This window comes from Cyprinodon tularosa, unplaced genomic scaffold (genome assembly GCF_016077235.1).
Source record: "Cyprinodon tularosa strain WSP-4 unplaced genomic scaffold, ASM1607723v1 ctg41, whole genome shotgun sequence".
Classification (NCBI taxonomy): Eukaryota; Metazoa; Chordata; class Actinopteri; order Cyprinodontiformes; family Cyprinodontidae; genus Cyprinodon; species Cyprinodon tularosa.
In genome coordinates this window covers 1,726,300-1,747,957 of record NW_024039130.1, presented here as the reverse complement: position 1 = coordinate 1,747,957, position 21,658 = coordinate 1,726,300, and the positions used below count along the sequence as shown (strand labels likewise).

General features: G+C 37.9%; 1 protein-coding gene across 1 annotated transcript; it reads right to left on the bottom strand.

The window, feature by feature from the left end:
- Window positions 1-6,518: 6,518 nt before the first annotated feature.
- Window positions 6,519-20,232, bottom strand: ppp2r1bb (protein phosphatase 2, regulatory subunit A, beta b). The gene is made up of 15 exons (XM_038298553.1): window positions 20,074-20,232; window positions 19,302-19,392; window positions 19,119-19,219; window positions 18,366-18,598; window positions 18,115-18,262; window positions 17,860-18,015; window positions 15,888-16,002; window positions 15,731-15,801; window positions 11,767-11,901; window positions 10,719-10,892; window positions 10,501-10,561; window positions 7,093-7,247; window positions 6,867-7,009; window positions 6,677-6,768; window positions 6,519-6,582 (listed from the first exon to the last, which is right to left on the bottom strand). Exons 1-15 carry the CDS (start codon window positions 20,149-20,151, stop codon window positions 6,566-6,568), a joined length of 1,770 nt encoding a protein of 589 aa, XP_038154481.1. The 5' UTR covers window positions 20,152-20,232; the 3' UTR covers window positions 6,519-6,565.
- Window positions 20,233-21,658: the final 1,426 nt, after the last annotated feature.

Below are 21,658 nucleotides of genomic sequence, written 5' to 3'. Positions count from 1 at the left end.
TCATTAAAGTAACATTTTCTCCTGTTTGTTGTAGGGCAATTTGGGCTTAACGTTTTGTGAATTAATCTCAACCCATCATCAGCTGTTTGTGACTTTGATGTCTAACAGGCTCAAACATTGTTAAATCTCCAGACATTAATCATGCTCTGAGTCATTGTCCCTCCAGCGAGTTTTAGCTCTACCTCAGAGGCTCCACCCATAGAACCACACCTCATCGTCTCCATGACTACACCTCCTCATCAATACCTCATTAACAATAAAATTCGCAAAATTCATTTCTAAATTCTTCATCACTTCTGTCCTGCAACTAATGAAATATCTAAATATGTTGAAATAAATTCAAATTGTTCCTTCTGCAATACTGAACCTGAAATAACCCGTCACCTATCCTTCACATGTACTGTAACAAACTTAGATTTATTTTGTTTACACGAGTGTAAACAAAAGGAAATTTAGTTTAAAATGGCTCTAGACAATTTCTTTTTTTTATGTGCAGCTTTGAAAACTGTGATAAATACATTAAAAAATTGTAACATAAACATATGACTGTATATCTTTTAACAATATCCTTCCGGAAAGCACTAGAGCAGTACTTATCTCAAAAATTAAACTCCAGTATAACCCTCTCTGGCCATAGCATTATCATTATTTTTACAGACCCAAACAAGGAATTGGCAAAATCAATATATATTATATTGCATATTTCACATTTATAGAAGTAAATTCAATAAAACTAAACTCTTTGTGTTAGATACTGAAATAAAGAAATATATACAATCTGCAAATCAGATCAACAATAAACAAACTAACTCTATAGTTAAACCTATACTTCATTTACCCCAAATACCAAATTAATCTAAAAGCCCTTGTAACTTTATTTGCCCCTCAAATGCACTTATTGTTTTTGCAAATCTACTTCCTTTTCTTATCATGTACTTAAAATTACAGCAATATGAATCTCTTCTATAAATATTTTATATATATTTTCCTGTATCTTATGTATACATGATTATTTTTTTGCTGGGCTCTTTCTAATGAGTGTAATCCTCCAGAAGGGGCTAAATATTTAAGAGCCGAGAGGGGGGCTGCAGCCTTGACCAGTGGCTGAGATCTGATGCCAAAATTAATCCTCCTTCTGGGAAATTATCTGCTAACTTTTAGGAAACACAAACAGCATTTGTTGCTCAGTGGAAAAGAATCTAAACTGATTGTTGTTAACAGATAGCATGTTAAAGCAAATTGATGCAATCGGGTTAAAGGAGGGAGAGCTAAGGCTATCAGAACAACACAGGTTTGTAACGTGTAGAGAGAAGACCAATCCAGTCAGACTGAGAACAGCTAATCCTACTAATACACCTACAGAGGTCGATGGGGTGGGAGGGGATGCTAGAAAGGGGTCAGTCTGTTCATGGAAACCAGAGCCGGGCTTCTTTTCCTGGGATAAGACCATGTGCACAGCTCTCTGCTGGTGCTGCAGGGCCGAAGCGTCCGACCGACATAGGTCAGGTTCTTTAATGACCAAACAAAACTCCCTCTGGATCAGATTCCAGTCGACCCCATTCCTCAGCTTTCAGATCTTTAACAGAAGCCAAGTTTCATGTGCTTTGAGTAAGTAATAAAAATAAACTGAATGCATAATAGAAATATTTAACACACAATTTATATTTAATTCCGAAAGATAAGAGGCTCAAAAGAAACTGATTGTCTACTTGATCTTATTTGGAACTCTGCATTGAAACTTTAAATGGTTTAAGCAGCATTTCAAGCATCGTTTCTATTTTAATATTTTATTTTTGGGAACAGAAACCAATGATCTCTGTCTATTCTGCATGAAGTAATAGAATTTTCAACTCTTTCTGATCCAGCTCATCATTCTGAGGATATGGAAAAACTTGCTCAGTGATTGTTGCAGATCTTGGTCATGCCTTGGTGACAGAACGCAAAAAAAAAATGTCATCAGCAGAGTTTTATTAACAGATGTGATATTTTATAATCTGAGCCTAAAATTGTATAATAAGCGTCGACTGAGTAGGGAACCTTGTCCTATTGCTCAGATCTACAAAAACTAGAACCCACAGAGTATGCCAGGTCTGTAGGAGCTAAACGTGCTGCAATGAAATACCAAGGCATTATTCTTACATGTTTCTCATGAGAGTTATCTTATCCAAGACTTTATCTAATGCAGAATGAATAAGATTTATTTTCTATTTGACTTTTTTTTTTGCATAAATAACATGAATACAAAGTGCATTTTCCCAAGAAGTAAATACAAATGTGCAGCCTGGAACCACATTTCCCTGCAAAGACACCAGCCTTTTTTTTTTTTTTTTAATGATAAACAGGGTTATTTATAGTTCACATTCAGTGCTGCTGTGATCTCCTGCAGACTGTCACAGACCCTCTTGAGATACGAGAAGAAGAAAGCGGATGCGAGGGCAGACAGTGCTAATCTTTTCCTCTTTTTCCAAGTAAAATATCACAATACCAGAGGCCCCCATTCAGTCATCAGGCCAGAGTTACACTGTAATGACATCAATGGTTGCCAGGACAACCGGAGGAGGATGGATGACAACATCCTGCTGAGTCTTTTAGAGCAGGAGATCACAGCGCTGTTCTCGATTAGAACTGCAGGAAGAATAAAAGCCTCGGGATGCATGTATGATTTATAGAAATAAACAATGGCAGACTTGCAGGTGTGGCAGCAGAAGATGTGCTTTTCTCATGGCATGTCTGCATGATTCCGCAATCCATGCATGAATCTAATTAAACTCATGTATTTATTTATTTTACCAAAAAAATGTATTTCTCAAATCATTCTTTAATTTCCAGAAAATTTTTCATTAAAATAATCACTAAACATAATTGAGAGATGCACCTCATTACCAAAACAAAATGCCTCCCTATGTGTGAGGATTAGGGGTCATGTTTACTTGTTACTGAAGGTCAAACAGGCTAAATGCCTGCAGGCCAGCAGATTGGATGGAGTCTTAAAATCCCAACACACATGGCCCAATAATGTTAGGGGGAAAAAAATCAGGAGGCAAAGAAGCCTCCGGGCGCAATGCTAGAGCAGCGGGCCAAACACTCATCGCTTCACAGATTTTCTGATACATTTGAAGAATGGAGGAAGAGAGCTGAAGCGACAAGGTGACTTAAAGAAAAGGAGTCGCCTCCTATCCCTGCCTGATGTTTGTAATTGTTCATTCTGAGCATCTGACCTCACTCTGTGTGTCTGTGGTGCTGTCACGCTGTGTGGGGGCTTTGCTTGACTCCTTCCTTTATAAATGACACAGTCCTGGGAGGCAGCTGCATTGACGTCAGGCCTCTCAGCTCCATCAGGGGCTGGAGCTGCTGAAACTCCCCAAATAACTGGATCCAAATAGAGAAACTGGCTGCTGCTGTTTTATTACTGCCTCATGAACTGAAGTGGATTTCAAGGGTGGATTAGCCTCTCGTTTGTCCAAGCAAACGTGTTTTAATGAAGGTTTTCCTTCTCCGTCCTCCTTCCTCATCTGATCTGTGAGGAAAAGATGTTTTACTATAATTTTTAAATGGATCTTCTGTTACTGTTGGATTTCCTAAGCCTTAAAGTGATGTCAGGGCTCTATTAAAGGCATCTCTTGACTCATCAGGTCTGGTGTAGTAATGGCCAAAAAAAGTTATTTTTGGCAACATTAATAAGCTTGACTTACTGTTGCATTATCATACAGATAATCTTTGGAATATCTAACAGTAGGTCAGGTGATTAGTCTTCTTGCACATATAAAGTAAATCCAGAATTATTCATAGATGTAGTCACTGTAGATGTTTTATCTCTAAATGATTATTCTTTTTTTATGATCTCAGATTGTCTCATTAACAGGCATGCTGCTATTAGTAAGTCATTTTGAGCCAGACTGTACAATTTTTATGTATCTGAGCAAATTAATTAAGAAATCCTAAGAAGACTGGCAGTGAAACAAGAAATGCAGTCCTGTGTTTATTGTTAGAGTTTGTTTCAAAGCTACACTAGTAATATAAATGGTGGGAACGTATTTATTGCCGCTTTGAAATGTCCAATGTTTGCTGTCAGGTATAATACTGCTCATAATCACACCAGATGCCGGGTACAGCTGCATTTTATACCTTTATTTGATATAAAAAGTGTTGTTAAAAGAAAAAAAGAAGTGTGTATAGGTGAACTTTTCTTTTAAAGCAGTGCAGAATGAAATCCTGCCGTCGGAGGAATGGATGGAGGAAAGAGAAAGCTCAAAGAACCAGAGGACTGATGGGAGATTTGAGATTAAAAACAGTGAAGCTGAAGCTCTCATAAAGGACTCTACCATGTGATTTATCACCATAATCCTCTCCATCAACTGCTCCTTTGGAATGAACAGAACGGATGCCACATCTGCTTTTGCAAAAACATAAAATTGAAGAGTTCAACTCTGGTTTTAAGCACCTCCCTCTTCCTGTGGTTAAAAAGAGGATCCAAACATGTTTTCTCCCTAAACAGACGGCTGAAGCCCAGCCCTGGTTCTGCAGCGCTGCTCAGGGCAGGTGTCAGGAGTCTGACCCTGTCCTGCTCTGCATGCTCCTCTGAGGCCCAAACACACCAGAGGATCCTCTCTTTCATCTCCAACCAGACCAGATCTAAGAAAACGCCAAGCTGGGAACGTGGAATTAATAACAGCAAAACACCAGTGAAGCAAAGAGGTGGTTTTCATTCCACCGTCCTTATAGGAGAATAAAATGAATGAGGTTTAGCATCGTGTGGAGGAAAAATAAGGCTCCATTATAAAGTGACAAGAGGGACCTTGTTTCAAACATAGAGGTTACTAAACTGTTTACAGCTCACCCGCTTTCAATGCTCTAAACCCTTTTAGGCAAAGTTAAAGCAACACCCTACAGAGAAGCAGATTTATTCAGCCCTCAGAGGAAGCAAACCTTTCAAATTACGTTCAATTATCACATCTGACATTAGTTTTATATATATATATTTAAAAAACAATAGAATAACAGTAAACCAAAGCAGGAGAGTGAGAAGCTGCAGAGCTCAGCGGCTCAGGTAGAAAATCTTACTGTATTTGCCAAATCTGGGACTGTATGGAGGAGCAGGAAGTAGAAAGCCACGAAAAAAAGCCACACATATGACAAAGATATAGAGAAAAAAAAAATGGGTTAGGGTTAGAACTTCATTTTCAAGATGGAAACAGTGGTGGCAGCTTCATGCTGTGGGAATGCAGAGAATATGCAGAATGGTAGAGCTCAAATCTATTTTATGGTATTAACAAGTTGGATGATTTGGACCAAACAGGTCAAGATTCGAGTCCAACATGTGAAAAGCTGAAACTCATCTAGACCTATGTCTTGCGTCATGTTGTACTCCAAGTTTCACTTCTGTTTGAATCCCGTTTGAAATGAGATAAGGAAACTGCACATCTGTTGTGGCAAACCTAAAAATAAATCCCCTTCATTTCGCCTTGTATCAACCTGGCAAAGAGACAAAGTATCATACCAACAAGAGACGGAGACGAGGGTAAACAGCTTGTTTGTTACTTTATTTGGATCAAGATACAGTAGTACAACTTCCCAACTGTGAAGAGGATTTAAAATAAAAATCCGAGCACAGTCTGTGATACAGAACAATTGACACTTAAGGTTTATTCAAGAGAAGAGAATGAGAGGAGGGGGGTGAGGAGCAGATCAGAGAAAGACAAAAGTTGCTTTTATGAACACAGAGTCCCGGTTTATTCAGCCCCCCCATAACTACCCCCCCCAATAAAACATAAATCAGCTCCAGCTATCCCCCACCCACTTCCTTTGAAAGCATGCATTTGTTCTCCATTAGAACGAGTGGAGGACTCTGCATGAATTTAAGCTGTCAACATTAGTTTTACCGTGCAATAACAACTAACAGATTACTGTAAAGAAAAAGCAAAAGCAGGTTATCCAGGCATACACAAACAGATGACGCTATTAGCATCATGCTAAATGTGGGTTGGTCCCTGTTAAACACTGAGCAGAGGCAAAATAGTAGTTTGGCCGATTCAGTCCGAGTTCCTGCAGGGAATAAACGGAGCGAAGGAAGCCTCAGTCTGGTAGATGGAACACGATCACTGAAGGTTCATCTGATTACTTCAGCGATAAACACCCCAATATGTCATGAAAAAGCTTGATTTAAACATTTAAGAGGCAACAACTGTTCTTATAGGGGGAGAACTTAAGCCTCATGGAGCCAATTTAACCTGCAGATAAAAGTTTCCTTCTGGAAAAAGGTGCAGCAGCACAGAAAGCTAGCTCAGACAGTGCGCCGTGAAGGGGTCGTCTTTGATAGCGACATCTACTGCATGCACCACTTAATGTAATTTGAATCATAGCTTTTTTTTAGATAAAAGCTCCATTTAAAGCAAAGCGGCCTCTGCTAGCTCGGACAGTAAAAAAACAAGACAAAAACAATGAGGAGGGGAGATAAAACAATCGTTAACAGCTTTCTATACATCAACCAGTTGTTCCTGAACATCAATAAATATCTTCTAAACCTGTATGTATTTCTGTTTCAGGGGGATTAGCCGTGGTGGGTTGGTTATGCTAGTGCCAAAACTGTAAGGAGAAAGAGGGAAAAAAAAGGTTATGGTTGGAGAGTAAAGTTGATTAATGTCCAAGTAGTTCCACAGTAAGAGGAGGAAATGCTCACCACTAATAGCCTCCTGGGCAAAGTATTTAACGTCCATGTCGGAGTCAGTGGCCAGCTTCTCCAGCACTGGCTTCACTTCCGTCTGCAGAGCGCTAGAAGTAAACACATAACATCAGCTTCATCTGTTGAACAAAGATCAAAGCATCGGAGGATCTCTGTTCTACTCTAGGGAGGAAGCCAGCAGACGTACCTGCTGTCCAGGACTGGGCCGATCTTCTGAAGAGACTTAGCCACGTTAAAGCGGACATTAGCCACCTGGTCATTGGACATCTTCAGGACCACTGGGAGCATCTGCTTGGTGGTAATCTCCTGGCCGCAAGCCTCTGACAAAGCCTTAGAGAGCAACAAAAAAAAGTTTAACTTGTTCTGTCTATGGAAAAATGAATCAAAAGCGTCACAAAAAGGCTTTTCCTCACATTAATGCAGAATAGCGTGGTCATCCTGTGCAGGTAATTGGGATCGTTGGCCATTCCCAGCACTTTGGGGACAATCGTGTTCTGGGCCCACTCAGCTCCAAACTTCTCTACCAGCTTAGTGAGGTTACTGGTGGCTGCTTCACGGATGGCGTACACTGAAAACAAGTACAGTTACATTAGTCTGATAACTGATTGGCGCTGCAGTAGCTCACTGCAGGGGTTTTTAACCAAGAGACTGGATGTGAAAAAAAAGGATGTTTTGAAAATCAGCAGCTGACATGTATCCCAGAAACCGGAAACTCCTCCCTCTCCTAACAGGGTGAACACATGGTTCCAACTACAGAGACACAAAGATGCAACACAAACACTACTAGGACCCGTGTTCCAAAAAGAAAACACCACAAATACTCTCCAAAGCTTTTTTTAAAATAATTTTCTTTGGTTAGATCAGAGATTTAGGTTTTAGTTTGCGGTGCTTGTTAAACAAGCATTTTTACCAGGGTTGCAACTAACGATTATTTTGCGAATCGATTAATCTGCCAATTATTTTTTCGATTAATAATCGCATAGCCAAAGGTTCCTTAAAGAAGATTTTAAAGAAATTAAACAAGACAAAACTCAAACTTTTCCATTTCAGGAGTTCTGGATAGAGCATGCTGACAGATGAAAAATATTTTCATCTTAAATGCAAACTGTACTTTTTTTTAAATCATTTTAATACAATTACAGCTTAAAGTGGATTTGCTCTGTCAGTTAAACCATGTTTAAGAATATCTATACTCCAGTTAATGATTAATCGATTACTAAAATAATTCACTATTATTTTAATAATCGATAAATCAGATTAATTGTTTCAGACCTAATTATTACAAAACGTATCATAAGGTGTTAAAGAGGAAGTCAGATGCAAAAGAGATGGTCTGTCACATGACTTCAACTTCACAATGTTGGAGACTCCAGCAGATACACCTACACACCATAATTTAGTTATTTCTAATGTTAGCACTCATACATGTCAGTATCAGTCAAATGACAGTTCCAACTCGGATGGGGTTTCATCCCAAAATCCCTGACCAAAATTACAAAGTTAAAATCTTTTGGGGGGATTTATAAAAGTTTCAAATGATTTCATAATTCTGCAAGACATTTAAATTAAAAATCCTAACTTTATGACCATTACATTTTAAAAACACACCACATGTCCTCACTGTCCTTTAGTTCTTACAGTCATGAAACAGCTTAAAGTAAGAAATAAAAACAATTAACTCAGTCAATATCCCGTAAGGTCTTAATTTCAGTACCAGAAATCATCAGGTAAAACCAACAGGAGTTATTCCTCTAACAGAGTCTGTATGGGAAAGTCTTTCTCTTCAAGGCTTACATAAGGCTGGCACGGCCCTAACCCGAGCCGTTCACACAGAAACTCACACCAACAGCATTCCAATGATGTAACCCAGCTGGCCCTTTGTCCTCCGCGCCGAGTATCTGCCTCTCTAATTGGAAACTCAATGTCAAGAGAACACCACATCCACAGTGAATGCTTCATGATAGATATTTAAGTTCTAGAGCTCAGCAGGGTGTGTTGTAGAGCGGCACATTAGAGCGGCTCCTCTGGCGCTTGAGCAGAGGCGGCTGCACCGCAGAACAAAGGACTAAAGAGGCGGAGGGGGGTCGACAACAACCTGAATGAGCTTTGTTTAAATCTACACATGATTTAAAAAAGCTGATTTGTTGAGGTGTTTCCATTTTATAACTGCATGCTGCCATTTTTACACTTTCACATCGATACACAAAAGATTCAATTAAATATCCTTTTTAGATTTTTCACACCAACATAAAACTGGGTCAAATCAACTTCCTTCATTATATATTACTTATATTACACCCTACTTTAAATTTATTTTCTTGCAATATACACAAGAAGGTTATATTATTTTATTTTAAATCAATGGCTGTAAATAGGAAATAATCCACTGCACTTTTGTGCACAATTGAGTCAAACTAATAAAGTAAACCAGGTTAACCAGCAAGCTGCAAACCTTAACCTGTAGTTTATAGTAAATCTGATTAACTTGAAGCTGAATTCCAATCAAAAGCCACATAACCATATAAATAGAAGACAGCTATAATTATTTAAAGAAAAACATGTTACTGGAAAAGATAAGATGGAAACATAACGAAAGCTGCTAACAGTTCTGACAGCTACTAGTCATGTTCTACATGTAACTACCTGCTGTATAGTTTACATCCACCCTCAGCTAACAACATAAATTATTTTGGTGTCATGAAACTGAATGTAAACCTCTGGGCCATAATGCCTACAGTCAGTTCGGCAAGAAAACCACACGTCACCATGGAGACACCACATCCACAGGTAAACATGAGGGTGTTGGCATCATAGCCTGGTAGAAACTCATCAGCTCAGTTTTTCTTCAGCTTGACAAGCTCTGAAACCTTCAGGTGTTTCCTGGAAAGCTAAACAATATCATAACAGTAACAGACGATTCAATAAGACAAAGATCTAAAAGATTATGCTAATTCTGGAGCCTCACTCAGAAGGACGACGTTAATGGCCTCGTGGTTAAAGCAGTGCAATTGTGCTCTGAGAAGGTTGAAAGTACTCTGGGTTCCTGAGCAAGACCTTAGCTCTGCACAATGGCCGCCCTCTGCTCCCCAACTGGATGGGTTAAATGCAGAGAGCGAATTTCCTCATTGTGGGAAAATAAAGGGTTTTACATGTCCTCAAAATGTTGTAGATTTTATGAACTAGTATGAGTAAAAGACGCTGCTTCACAGTATCAGTGTGTGGACATTTACTGAATCAGATTATAGATTCTTTATTGTTTTACCTCTAATTGATCTATTTTAAGTTGAATTTTACTGTATAAATGTCAAACTAATAATGAAAAAAAGCTTTAAGGCAATATTGAATCTCATCATTTTACATTGTAAACACTAAGAATAGACAGAATGAATGAGAATCTTCACACCTACAGTGAACATGCACAGGAAATACTAAAATACTACAATACTAGTCTGCAGCACAGACTTGGACTAAAATAGTTTCCCAGCCCCTGCCTTTCAAACGATCCTTTTGTAACTGCAAACAATAGAATAGCAGTAGCTCTTTCAGATCAACAATAAAGCCAAGGGCTTCAAACTGCCACATGTCATCCCGCCTTTTATCTCTGCTAACATTCCTCCTGCTTTCATTCCTGAACTCCAAAGCTCACCGTGGTGCTAATCATGTACCGTCTATGAAGGAACAGAAGACCTGTCAGAAGGCAGGCTGATATAGCTGCTAATGCTAAAGAACAAAAGTAAAAAAAAAAAAAAATCCCATTATGATGTTTTCAAGTGTCACAGCTGGATCAGACTGTAGAGGAAAAGGTTTGGGAAGATCCTTACCATGATCAATGAGCCAGGCCATACAAAGGGTGTTTAGCTTCTCATCAAAGAACTCGACCCCCTGAGGAGCAAAAACAACCACAGCTCAATTAGGCCGACCTTATAACCATCTACAGCTCCTCTAATGTGTTTGTTTATAAACCTCTAATACTTCAGCTCACAAACAGGGGAGTTTATAGGACATTTAAAGCATTGTTTCCTTAGACCACATGACTCACCAGCTGTCCTGCCAACAAAGGCATGTACTCAATGATGGCCAGGCGGACCCTCCACTTTGCATCTTCAGCCAGCTCTACGATAGCAGGCAGCAGTGACTGGGACAGCTGACGTATGCCGATCACCTCGTTCACACAGTCCAGGTTGGAGATAATGTTGAGACGTACCTCTGGGCACTGAAATAGAAAATAAGATGATAAAACAAGTCTATGTCAGGAAACTGTTACACTTTCTCACTCCATATAATGTAGACTAGCACCAAAAGTCAGCCTTCATCTTCCTAAAGCTAAACAAACCCCTAAACTTTAAGTGAAAAGCAGTAAAACAACCAAGAAAACAGTAACAACTCTACAGGTAGTCTGAGACCTATCTCAGTTTAGTTCTGATAAATGCAGCTTTGGGTGAAATTTGCAAGTCAAACCTGTTAGCATGGAACATAATATTGTTAGATGGTGATGGCTGGTACTTTGAGGAAAATCGGCCTGCTTTAAAGAGACTTAATACAAGTCTAGGAACCCCTAAACATTTACAGGTCTCTGTCAGCATACATACGTTCTATTGGATTTCAAATGCAAACTATTTCTAATTAGTACATTTATTTGCTGCAAGCTGGAAGACTAAAATTCACATTTATTTCCCTTCACTGGACACTCAATAATTAGTTTTAAAGTGAGAAACAGCAGCAGGTGTCAGGTTTTATTATTCTAACTGTAGTAAGGTTCCACCTTTGATTCTAACATTTCAAATCTATAAATGCTCACAGAAAGCATCAAGCAGGAGACTTTCTCCTTACATTTTAGCCAGATTTTTCAAAGTGGTTCCACTAAGAGCCAGACAGTCACCAAATAGAAGGTCTATGTTTGGCTGTCAAGCAGCCGGTTACACCAGACGGCTCATTTTTCAGCAATGAGAACGAATAACATGCTTCAAGGTTAAGATGCCTTGTTAGAAGCTTTTTGTGATTAACACCAACAAACAGCCTAAACCAGAGTTTGTATGGAGGAGCGACCAAACCAACAAAAACCTCCCAAAGTGGCCCAGTTTGGTTACCTCGTCCTTAAGCTGAGTCAGGAAGAGAGGCAGTAAGTGCTCTATTGTGTTGTCCTTGCCCAGGATGGTGGAGAGACCCATAATGACAGAGGCCAGGGCTGACTTCACATGCTGGTTGGTGTCGGAAACCAATTCCTGGTCAGGGAGAGAAGACAAAGATGAGAACAGACAGGAAACAATCCAGTCGTGTTTGTGACTGCAGCATAAAGATAATGCAGCTTTAGGAGATACAGGCTTTTGTTGGCATCACATTTGCAGTTTTCTAAGAAACTGTTTGCTGCTACCCCCGCTCAGCTTTGCCTCAATGTTGACATGTTGACAGGATAAGCAGAGTAAGACTTCCTTTCATAGATTTTTTTTTTGTTTGTTTTGTTTTAAAACAAAACTAAATTTATAGATTCTCATACCTTTATTATCACTTAATAAAAATAACTTAAGCAAATTTACTAAAAAACACCAAAGATGGGGCTATTGATCGCCTATGGCTTCTAAATGCATTTTACCAAAGCAATGGTGCCATCTACTGGTCAAATTAGGACCACGCTGACTGATGGCTGAAAACCATGGAGCCTTTTAGACGTTTAAAGTTCTGCTGCTTTTAGGTTTGCAGTTAGTATTAAAATACTAATTTTGAATACTTCTATGTCCTATTTGTCTACTTAAACATTAAAGCTAAAATATGCATGTATGTACTGATGATGTGATAAGAATTTACTAAAGTTCACAGCCAATAAAGGTCAAGACTGTTTACAATTCCTCAATTAAACATTTATAGCGATTCAGCAGCAGTCCTTTATAATTTTGGTGGAACAACTATAAATAAAAATTTCCCACTAATAGTGAACTGGTGTTGTTGCAATAAATAAACATGACTCCTGTTAAAACTCTGATCTTATCAGGATTTCATGTTTTTAAATGACGGAAACAGATGTGCCAACAGTTAACCATGAAACATGACTTTTGTTCTCCAACTTTGAGGCATGATATTAAACAATGGCAGCTAAGACCTGTATTTGAAGATGTTTACAAAGTTAACTTGCTTTCTGTGATCCACAGCCAAGCAGAGAACTGAGAAACATTGCAGAAAGGGTGTGTCTTGTTTAGTTCTAACTAGCAAGGGCATGAAATTGCATTAGGTCCAAGTAGGATTTTCACAGCAGAGCCTTGGATAAATCTGATTTTACATTTCGTTTTATGTACAACATAACATTATCACTGGTAAAAGAAACCTTCAAAAGAAAGAACATGGTGAAAATAAGGTTTATAATTACCTTATAATTTGAGTCTACTCTAATGATTAACAACAGCTGGGTTCAGTAGTTACTTGCACTGACTCAGCTTGGTAGATTAATTCCAATTTTCTGTTCATAAAGATTTAATTTGCACCTTTGGAGCTTCTGCAGTTTAGAGTGACATCAGCTTATAGCCTTTTTATATTTTGACATTTCCTCCGAGAAATAAACTTTGACCGGCAGTTAAGTGTTATATATTTTCATTGTTTTCAGTGGCCGGCCAACTTGCTTTAAAAGCATGTTGCACTGTGTAAATGCTGCACCTTGAATTCAGGTCAACTTCCAGAGGGGATTATGAAGTAGAGCAAAGACTTAAACCCATAAATTTCAATTAAATATTCAAATGTCAACATGTAAAAACAAAAACATGTTAAATATTTCAATTGAAATGAATACAAACAGGAATCTTTGTATTTGCCGTATCTTGTACACCTGTAAAGCTTATACAAGCAGCATAACAGGTGTTGTTCCACTAGAAGAGGCAATATTTAATGCCTTGATGCTAAATATATTTTTTACCAAATTAAATGGAAGTATTTAGGCTATACTTAATGTTCATGTACTATTCAGACTTTAAAAATAAGCAGAATAAAATATCTGGGGTTTCTAAAGCTACGTGATAATTCAACCAATCTGAAGATCAAATATCCTAAATAATGTACTAAAAACAAAATTAGTGTTTCTCTGCTCCTATTCTTATTTTTTTAGGTAAAAAAAAATAGGAGAAAAGAATGCCCTTTCCATTCAATAAACCTCTTTATATTCATTTTTAATTGCTTTTTATGTTTATTTTTGTTGATATACGTCTTACGGTTAAAACAGGATTAATTGGAACAACCTAATTACAAACTAGATTAAAACATTTTATCTAGTCCCACAACTAATAAAGTTTCCAAAAGTAATTTCCTTCATTTGAAATTTGTTTTCATGAAACATGAAGAAATAAATAAGAATCGAGTAATTAGTTTCAGTATAAAAATCTGAGTGTAGCATTATTAAAGTCGTAGGAAAGCGGCTGTTGCAAACGTTGCAGTTCCAAATTCTGCTGAGTGGTGCACGACTTTACACAAGTCAGTAAAGTGAATGTGATGGGTTGTTTATCAAGAGGGCGGGATTCTTGTGGCGGAAGGTTCACAAGCAAGCTTGATTGTGGTTGGGTTACTTGGAAGCATTTTGCTAACCAGTTAGCAACTTAGTGCTAGTAGTTTCCTAATGGGAAATTACATTGGGACCAAGTAGCACTAAATTGGTGACTTAGAAACGACACTGTCAAGGAACGCTATGGACAGCGGTAACATGCAAGAGGAGGAGAGTTTTGTGTCGGAATTCGTGGATGAGTCTCCTTACTCTCATTTAAGAGTATTAAGTTAAAAGTTCTCTTTTCTGTTGCTGTTGTTCAATAAAAGTACGCTCTAAGATAATCGGAGGCGAGAACACTAAACTTTTAAGCGTCACTATATGGCCTATTTATCGATTTAATGTGTAATTTTAGAAAAAGTGTTCCGAAGTTGACTGCGGCAACCTAATTCCAACCAGTCTGCAGCGGCCCTCTCTCGGCATAGCCATGTGGCTGGCTATGATGGCGATATTTATTTTTATTTGGCAAAATGTTCATTCTATTTGTGTTTATCTGACTGTGTTAATCATTATTCCCCCACCCAAATGAAAAATGTCAGAATTTTTTATCATCAACAGACTATTAATAACAGGAAGTGAAAGGCAGCTCCAAAAGAAGCGTGTGGTGAAATCACGAGTACACTTCTGTTCAAAATGACCCAGATTTATTCTGTGTGCTCCCGTTCTCACCAAGTCCACACTTTTATGTGTTCTTCTCAAGAACATACTTGGCGAGGACATGAGTCCATACTCGCGTCCTAGTGAATCAAGAAACAGCCAACAATTCGCTCTCCAACTATACACTTGTAACGGTCACCACTACTCTGCGAAGATTCTTATTTCAACCGTTGCGTATATTAGCTGCGACATATGAATCAAGATGCTATGACCAAAACAATTAGATTGACAGATGACCGTTGATATATGATTAGTCGAATTTATGTGTACAGACTGACTGGAAAAAAACGAAACCCCCCCCCCACAGATTTTAGGACAGGATTTGTTTTTCAAATAGAAATTCTCTAAATTTTGGGACAATATTGTCTGATAGAGTACATTTATACACATGTTTAAGTCAGAATGATTTCCCTCCGACTTTAAAAAGATAAAACAGAAAAGTCAACATCCTCTCCTCTGCACTTGGCTTGTTCAGCCCTCCTATGTTAATCATTTCCTCCATAATATTTTACATGAACCACAACCCCACAGACAGTGCTCATCTAAAATGTAGTTTAAGAGTGCAAACATGTATGAAGTAAAAGCATAAAAGTTTAAACTGCCAGTTGAAGGATCTTCATATTGAAATGTCTAAATAAAAACTGCTTGATAAGCCACATGTAATATCTGCACAACTTAATTTTAAAGCCAACCTTTATCATGGGCTCATCAAGTTAGTGTTGTTCTATTTAATAGCCTTCAGAATACCCTATAGATCCCCAGAGAAGACCTTTGAAGAGATAAAGCTCATCAGCAGCATCAGCACTTAGTGACTCAAAGTGAGGGTGGTAGTTGATTCGACAAAAATGGAACAACTTTAAAAAGAGTTATGTCTTTACCTTTACGCAGGGCAGGATGTGACTCATTATGATCTGCTCACGATTATCCTCTGGAAGATTCTCACAAAACTCTGGGAATACAAAACATTAAACAAATATGAGGCAGGTAGCTAAACTAGCTCAGATCCATTTAACACCTCTTTCAAGCAAGTCTTACCTTTGACTTTGTTGGCAGCAGCAGCGCGGACCTCGGCCTCACAATCCTTGAGCAGATTTTGGAAAGCTGGAACCAGGTCATTCTTTGTGATCTCTGGACCAACAGCCTTTTGCAGCTAGAGACCAAGAAAAACACAAAAGGTTTTGGCAAAGTACTGAACTGGTACAAAAACAGTGACTCCCAGAGAAGCACTACGCAAGGAGCCATTGGCACAAGGTTGGAGTTCCCATATTTCTTTCTCACACTGTATTATTATTATTGTTTTTAGAAACATTTCCCTAGCCTCTTGGTGTAAAAAAAAAAAAAAGCTCAGACCATTTAAAAATGATCACAAGTTACTTCACCCCTAAACAAATGACCATTTATTTAAAAAGTGCCAGTCTACACAACAGTATGAATCTATAGTCAGGGAATAATAAATATTTAGGGATGAAAGTAGTTTAAATTCTTGCCAGTACTGTGAGAAAAAAAAAACCCAAAAACGTTTTAGTTTTCATTCCTTTCAAAAACAGACATTCTTTATCTTAAGTCTTTTTCTTCATAATTTCAGCATTTCCCCTTTTTCATTCATTTTATCTTTTTATATTTAACAATAAATGTAACACAGCCTTTACAGTAGTAGATGGAAATGTATTGGCCTTATGATCAGAGACCTCATTATATTTTTTTGGTTAAAATAAAACTCTTGCTGCATCAGTTATTTTACCTCCAGATAAAAAAAAAAAACTAACAAAAAAACCCCGAAACTTTTATGGTTATACCAGGTTTGCTTTTGTGAAACTTCTGGAAGACTGGAATCACCTCATGTAACCCAATAAAGAAAATAGTCACTAAGACTGCCCACACCAAAAAACTTTTGTTTGTTTTCCATAAAAAAAAAAAAAAAAAAAAAACTGAAGTAGAAATGTAAAGGGATATGGATTTTTTTTCCATAAAAAATAAAAAAAAAGATTAAATAGAGGAACGATGAGAAAGAACCAGTCAAAGAAGGTCTATGTGCTGTTTTGTCTGGGTCTATTTTAGGGTGGGCGATATCGAACATTTTCCCAACAGATATTTGTCCATCCAACAAATGGCGATGCATGTTAGATTCGTGCAGGAGACGTTGTGGGCTAAGACAAGCACACCTTCACAGTGCGTCTTCTGCATCGCTAGTTGTATTAAGCAGCTATTCACACTACTAAAACCAGATAAGGTAAAGATGTTTGTTTTGATGTCAAAACAAGTCTTGTCAAATGTAAGTTTCATCCAATGGGAATAGTTCTTTTTTTAGAGTCATTCTGACTATATTATGAGAAATCATTTTTTATTTATGCTTATTCATTTATTTATGCTCAGAATCTTTGAGGCTGATATTTATTTCATTTTTATTTCTTTTGAGAAGTGTACAGGTTCACTGGAGGACTTTTTCTTTAATTTTGTATTTGTTTTAAAACCAAATCCAATCCATGACAGATTGAGTTGCCTGTATGCAGTTAAAAAGAAGTCTCTGGTTTGGATCATAATTGTTTGCCTATAAATAAAACTGAGTTTTTTTCTGAACATATAACATACTTCAGTTCTTTTTGTCTCAGGTTTAAGTGGATTAATCATTTGGGGCTGCAGCTGGAAGGAGTTATGTGTAGGAACCATTAAAAAACAGCATTATAATATTTTTGTTTTTGCTGCAGGCTGCTTCTTAACCTGTAGCCAGCAACCGCCCCAAGCAAAGGGGCTCAGAACCCACCAGAATCACATTTAACTTGTAATTGCAAAAGCATAAAAACAGAAAATGACCACCATTATGATAGAGCAGCACTAAAAATTCATCATCTTGACAGTTTAAAGTATGAACAGTTGAGTATGTTATAAGTCTGTTTCTAAAACTGGTGTCAGAAAACAGCAGGGGGAGAATTTGTTACTATATGATTGGAACACCAATGACAAATTAAAGCCAGCATTAGAGTGAAAAAAATAATCATCTTTGATTTACCTCTGAGAACTTGTCCGCCACCATGTAACGAACCCTCCAGGACTTATCTTCAGCAGCTTGACGCAAGGTTGGCATCACCAATGTTTCTAGGTCCTCCTGAGGCAGGAGAGTTGCAATACTGACACACGCCTCCACTGCAAGCAGCCGAACAGAGTCCTAAAGGAGACAAAACAGGATCAGATTGGACAGTTGGTAAAACACAGAATTATAAAATGCATGTTGCTTACAAAGCTAATAAGGTAACCAAGCTTATACCTGCTCATCTGATGCCAGAGCAGTGAAAAGAGGAATAATGTCAGTTTTTACATATTCCAACTCCAGAACTTTTGCAAATTCCCCCAGTTTAGATGCAGCAGCACGACGCACCATGGGAGTGTCATCAGAGCACAAGGTGCGAAAATGCCTAAACGTAACAGAAATAGAGTCAGAGAAAATATTTAAGGCACACACAGACATAAAGAAGAAAGAAACAAGAGAATGGGTTTTTTCTTTAAGAGGTGACTTACTGCCGGATTTCAGCCTTGACCGTGCTGGAGACACGTGGATAACACACACTAAACAGGCCGCAAGCTGATGTGCGAGAGGTGAACCAGTCACCACTGGCCAGCCGTTTCACCAGAGGCTCAAAATGAACTTCCAGGTCAACTGGAGAGTGCTCCTGTGAGATCTTACGCAGGGATTCTACAGCTTTGTCTCGGACTACTGTCTCTTCAACTGTAGCAAGGCTTTCCAAAGGAGGCTGTGCGTCAAAAAAGAAAGAAGTGCATTCAGACATTTGGAAGACATATCCTAATATTGTAAACACCTGATGACCATTTCTTAAGTTTCTTTTTCACATAAACAAATGCACAGAAGGGCAAATCTCTAATCCTTGGTAAGCATTAATTAAGCTGCAGTGGACCGCTGTCATATATTGAACTATTTTTTGTTTACAAAGCTCTGAGTGTCCGATGTGTCAATGACCTACTTTTACAGAGATTAAAACAATCCACTGATGATCAGAACCATACATCTTTTCTTTAGAAACTGACCAAAACCCTTAAAAACTCAATTATAGGCGCCAAAATTAATAACTACTTTGACTGCCAGACAATAAATACAAAGAATAACAATGCTAATAAATGTTTTCAATGTTCATTATAAATCTTGCACATGGTTAGGGGCACTTGTTTTGGTCCATTTATTAAAAAAAAAAAAAAAGAGAGAAAATCCTTAATTTAAACAAATATTTCAAATCATCTAAGCAGATCCAAACTTACCAGAAGACAGTGGACATACTCCGGTCCTCCCACCAACATAGTGAAATTGCCAAGCTGTTCTGCCAATGCCAAAAGCACTTCATCTTCATCATAGATGGTGTCTAAAAATAAGCAAAATAACAAGTGAGATGAATTATTCACATGATAAAACATTTATCAAAAACACTTCAAAGATAAGCTTACCTGTAAGGAAAGGAAGCAGTTCAGTGCGAGTCCTCTCTACGCCAAGAGCCAGAGCAATAGTAGACAGCTTCTTGATGCTGTTCAGTCGTAACTATAAAATCAATAAATAATTGGTACATAGATTAGAATGCGATCACAATTATAGAGGCATGAATACCCTATCATTAAACTCACTAATAAATAAAGTAATGAAATAGATAGAGGCCTGTTACTGTTTATGTTTACACGACGCTCTTTATGATTGAATCTAGTTAGCTAATGCTAACTAGCGTCCATATTCCTCTAAAATCAAAGTAGCCCGATAAAAGCTAGCTTTTGATTAATTTTGTTGTGACCAAAGGGGCTTTTACTTATAATCTTGACAGCATGTAGTGTTCTAGCTTGTTTCACCGGGAACACTCCCAGTAGTGTCAGTCATTTTGGTCCACAAAGCTAACGATGCAATAATGCTAGCGGATTCAATTAACCGAGAAGGTTGTATAAACAATTTGAACATAGAAATGTCAATATTTAAAATGTCGGGTACCCATTGCTTGGGGAAGACATTAATAGCGATTTTAGATGAACAGCAGTAGTCTCAACTTCCAACAAAAACAAGTATAGGTAGGGTACGCCCGGCAGAAAATTCCCGACAGGCCTCAACTGGGACGTTCGCAAGCTAGCTAGCATATTTGCTAACATGCTAGCGAAGGAATCTGGGGCCTGCATACAGGATGCGTAATCATGTTTTCCACGATACAAAGTTGTTGTATTTAGTTAATGTTAATACAACCTGGACGTCTTCATTTCGCAGCTCGTCAATGAGGACAGCGATAGGGTAAAGAGAGTCGTCTCCATCAGCTCCTGCCATTTTGGATACTGGTGCAGTTACCGAATGGCGCTGCTGTTTCTGGGCGGCACTACGGGGTTTCTGCGCAGAACGACCGCAGCAAGGAGCTGCTTCCTCCGTCTGCAGTAATGATGCCTTCAAGGAACCAAATGGGAATGGGATAAATCCGAGAAAGGGTATTTCCCTTTGCTTTTTAAATTTTTATGTATGTATTTATTGGACCATTTGTCCGGAATAAAGTCTGTCTGTCTGTCTGTCTTAAATGAAGATAGCTTGTTATAAGAAGGTACGGAAGATGATTAGGGCCACTGAAAAAAAAAATAAAAAATGTAACTATTTTTGAAATTTTATTTCAGTATTATATGAGAAAAAAGTCAGAATTCTGATTTTAATCTCAGAATTCTGACTTTATTCTCAGAATTCAGATTTTTTTTCTCTCAGAATTCTGACTTTAATTTCAGAATTCTGCCTTTTTTCAGAATTCTGCCTTTTTTTTTCTCAGAATCCTGACTTTAATTTCAGATTTCTGACTGAATTCTGACAGCTAACAGACATGTTAGATCAAGCCGTAGCCATGTCTGTTTTAGAGACTAAACTAGCTCTCTTGTTTTAATCACCTTCAGCTCTTCTATTAATGAAATAGCATCACCAGGGACCCCACTGGCATGTAAAACGTTGCAGAATTCCTTCATTTTCCACCAAAGTGTTACTGGCTCTCCCAAACAACTTACATCTCTGTCAGTGAAGCTGAGTGCTCCCACATCTCTTCCTTTATTGTGCCCATCTACATATAAGATCCAAAATTCTAAGATTAAAGTCAGAATTCTGAGATTAAAGTCAGAATTGTGAGGAAAAATATCAGAATGGTGAGAAAAAAATCAGAATTGTGAGAAAAAAGTCAGAATTTTGAGAAAAAAGTTGGAATTCTGAGACTTTTTTCCCATATTAAACTGAAATATTTAAAAATCAGTTAACTTTTTTTATTTTTTTCAGTGGCCCTAATCCTCTTCTGTAATATGGAATACGGAGAAATGAAAACATGCACAATGCCTGTAAAAAAAAAAAAAAGAATAGTATCACCTGTTTTATATTTAGACCACAGCAGCCCTTCTCAACCAGACCTATTTACTGATGTTTCAAAACTTTGTTTTACCTAAAATGTACAGCAACAGTAAAGTATAGTCTAGTAATGTTGTAAGAATTTCCATTGCAGGGTTTTTAATAGTGCACTTACCTTGTAAATTGGTGTTTATAACATCACAGGAGACAAGAAACTGAGCTGGTCACCTGGTAGTTGTAAACATTATGGTGGAAAAAAATTCATAACTTGAAAAGTTTAGACTCCTACTTGATCTTTATGTTTAAACAACTGAAAATAGTGCAAGCCAGTCAAGTGGCATGCTGTGCTAACTGTAATATCCTTTTTATGCATACTGACTGAAATGTTAATCGTGGGGGCAGTAGAGAAGGGGTAGATGTGGCTGGGATATGAAAATCATATTAATAGAATACAGCAGTCAGAATATAT

Bases quoted from the DNA above. Each gene is read 5' to 3' on its own strand.
- ppp2r1bb (XM_038298553.1), bottom strand. From the start codon at position 20,151: ATGGCAGGAGCTGATGGAGACGACTCTCTTTACCCTATCGCTGTCCTC. The intron at 10,893-11,766 runs GTAACCAAACTG...TTTCTATTTCAG, and splicing joins TGACTCAGCTTAAGGACGAG to TGCCCAGAGGTACGTCTCAA. The intron at 6,769-6,866 runs GTACGTCTGCTG...GTTTACTTCTAG, and splicing joins GGCCCAGTCCTGGACAGCAG to CGCTCTGCAGACGGAAGTGA.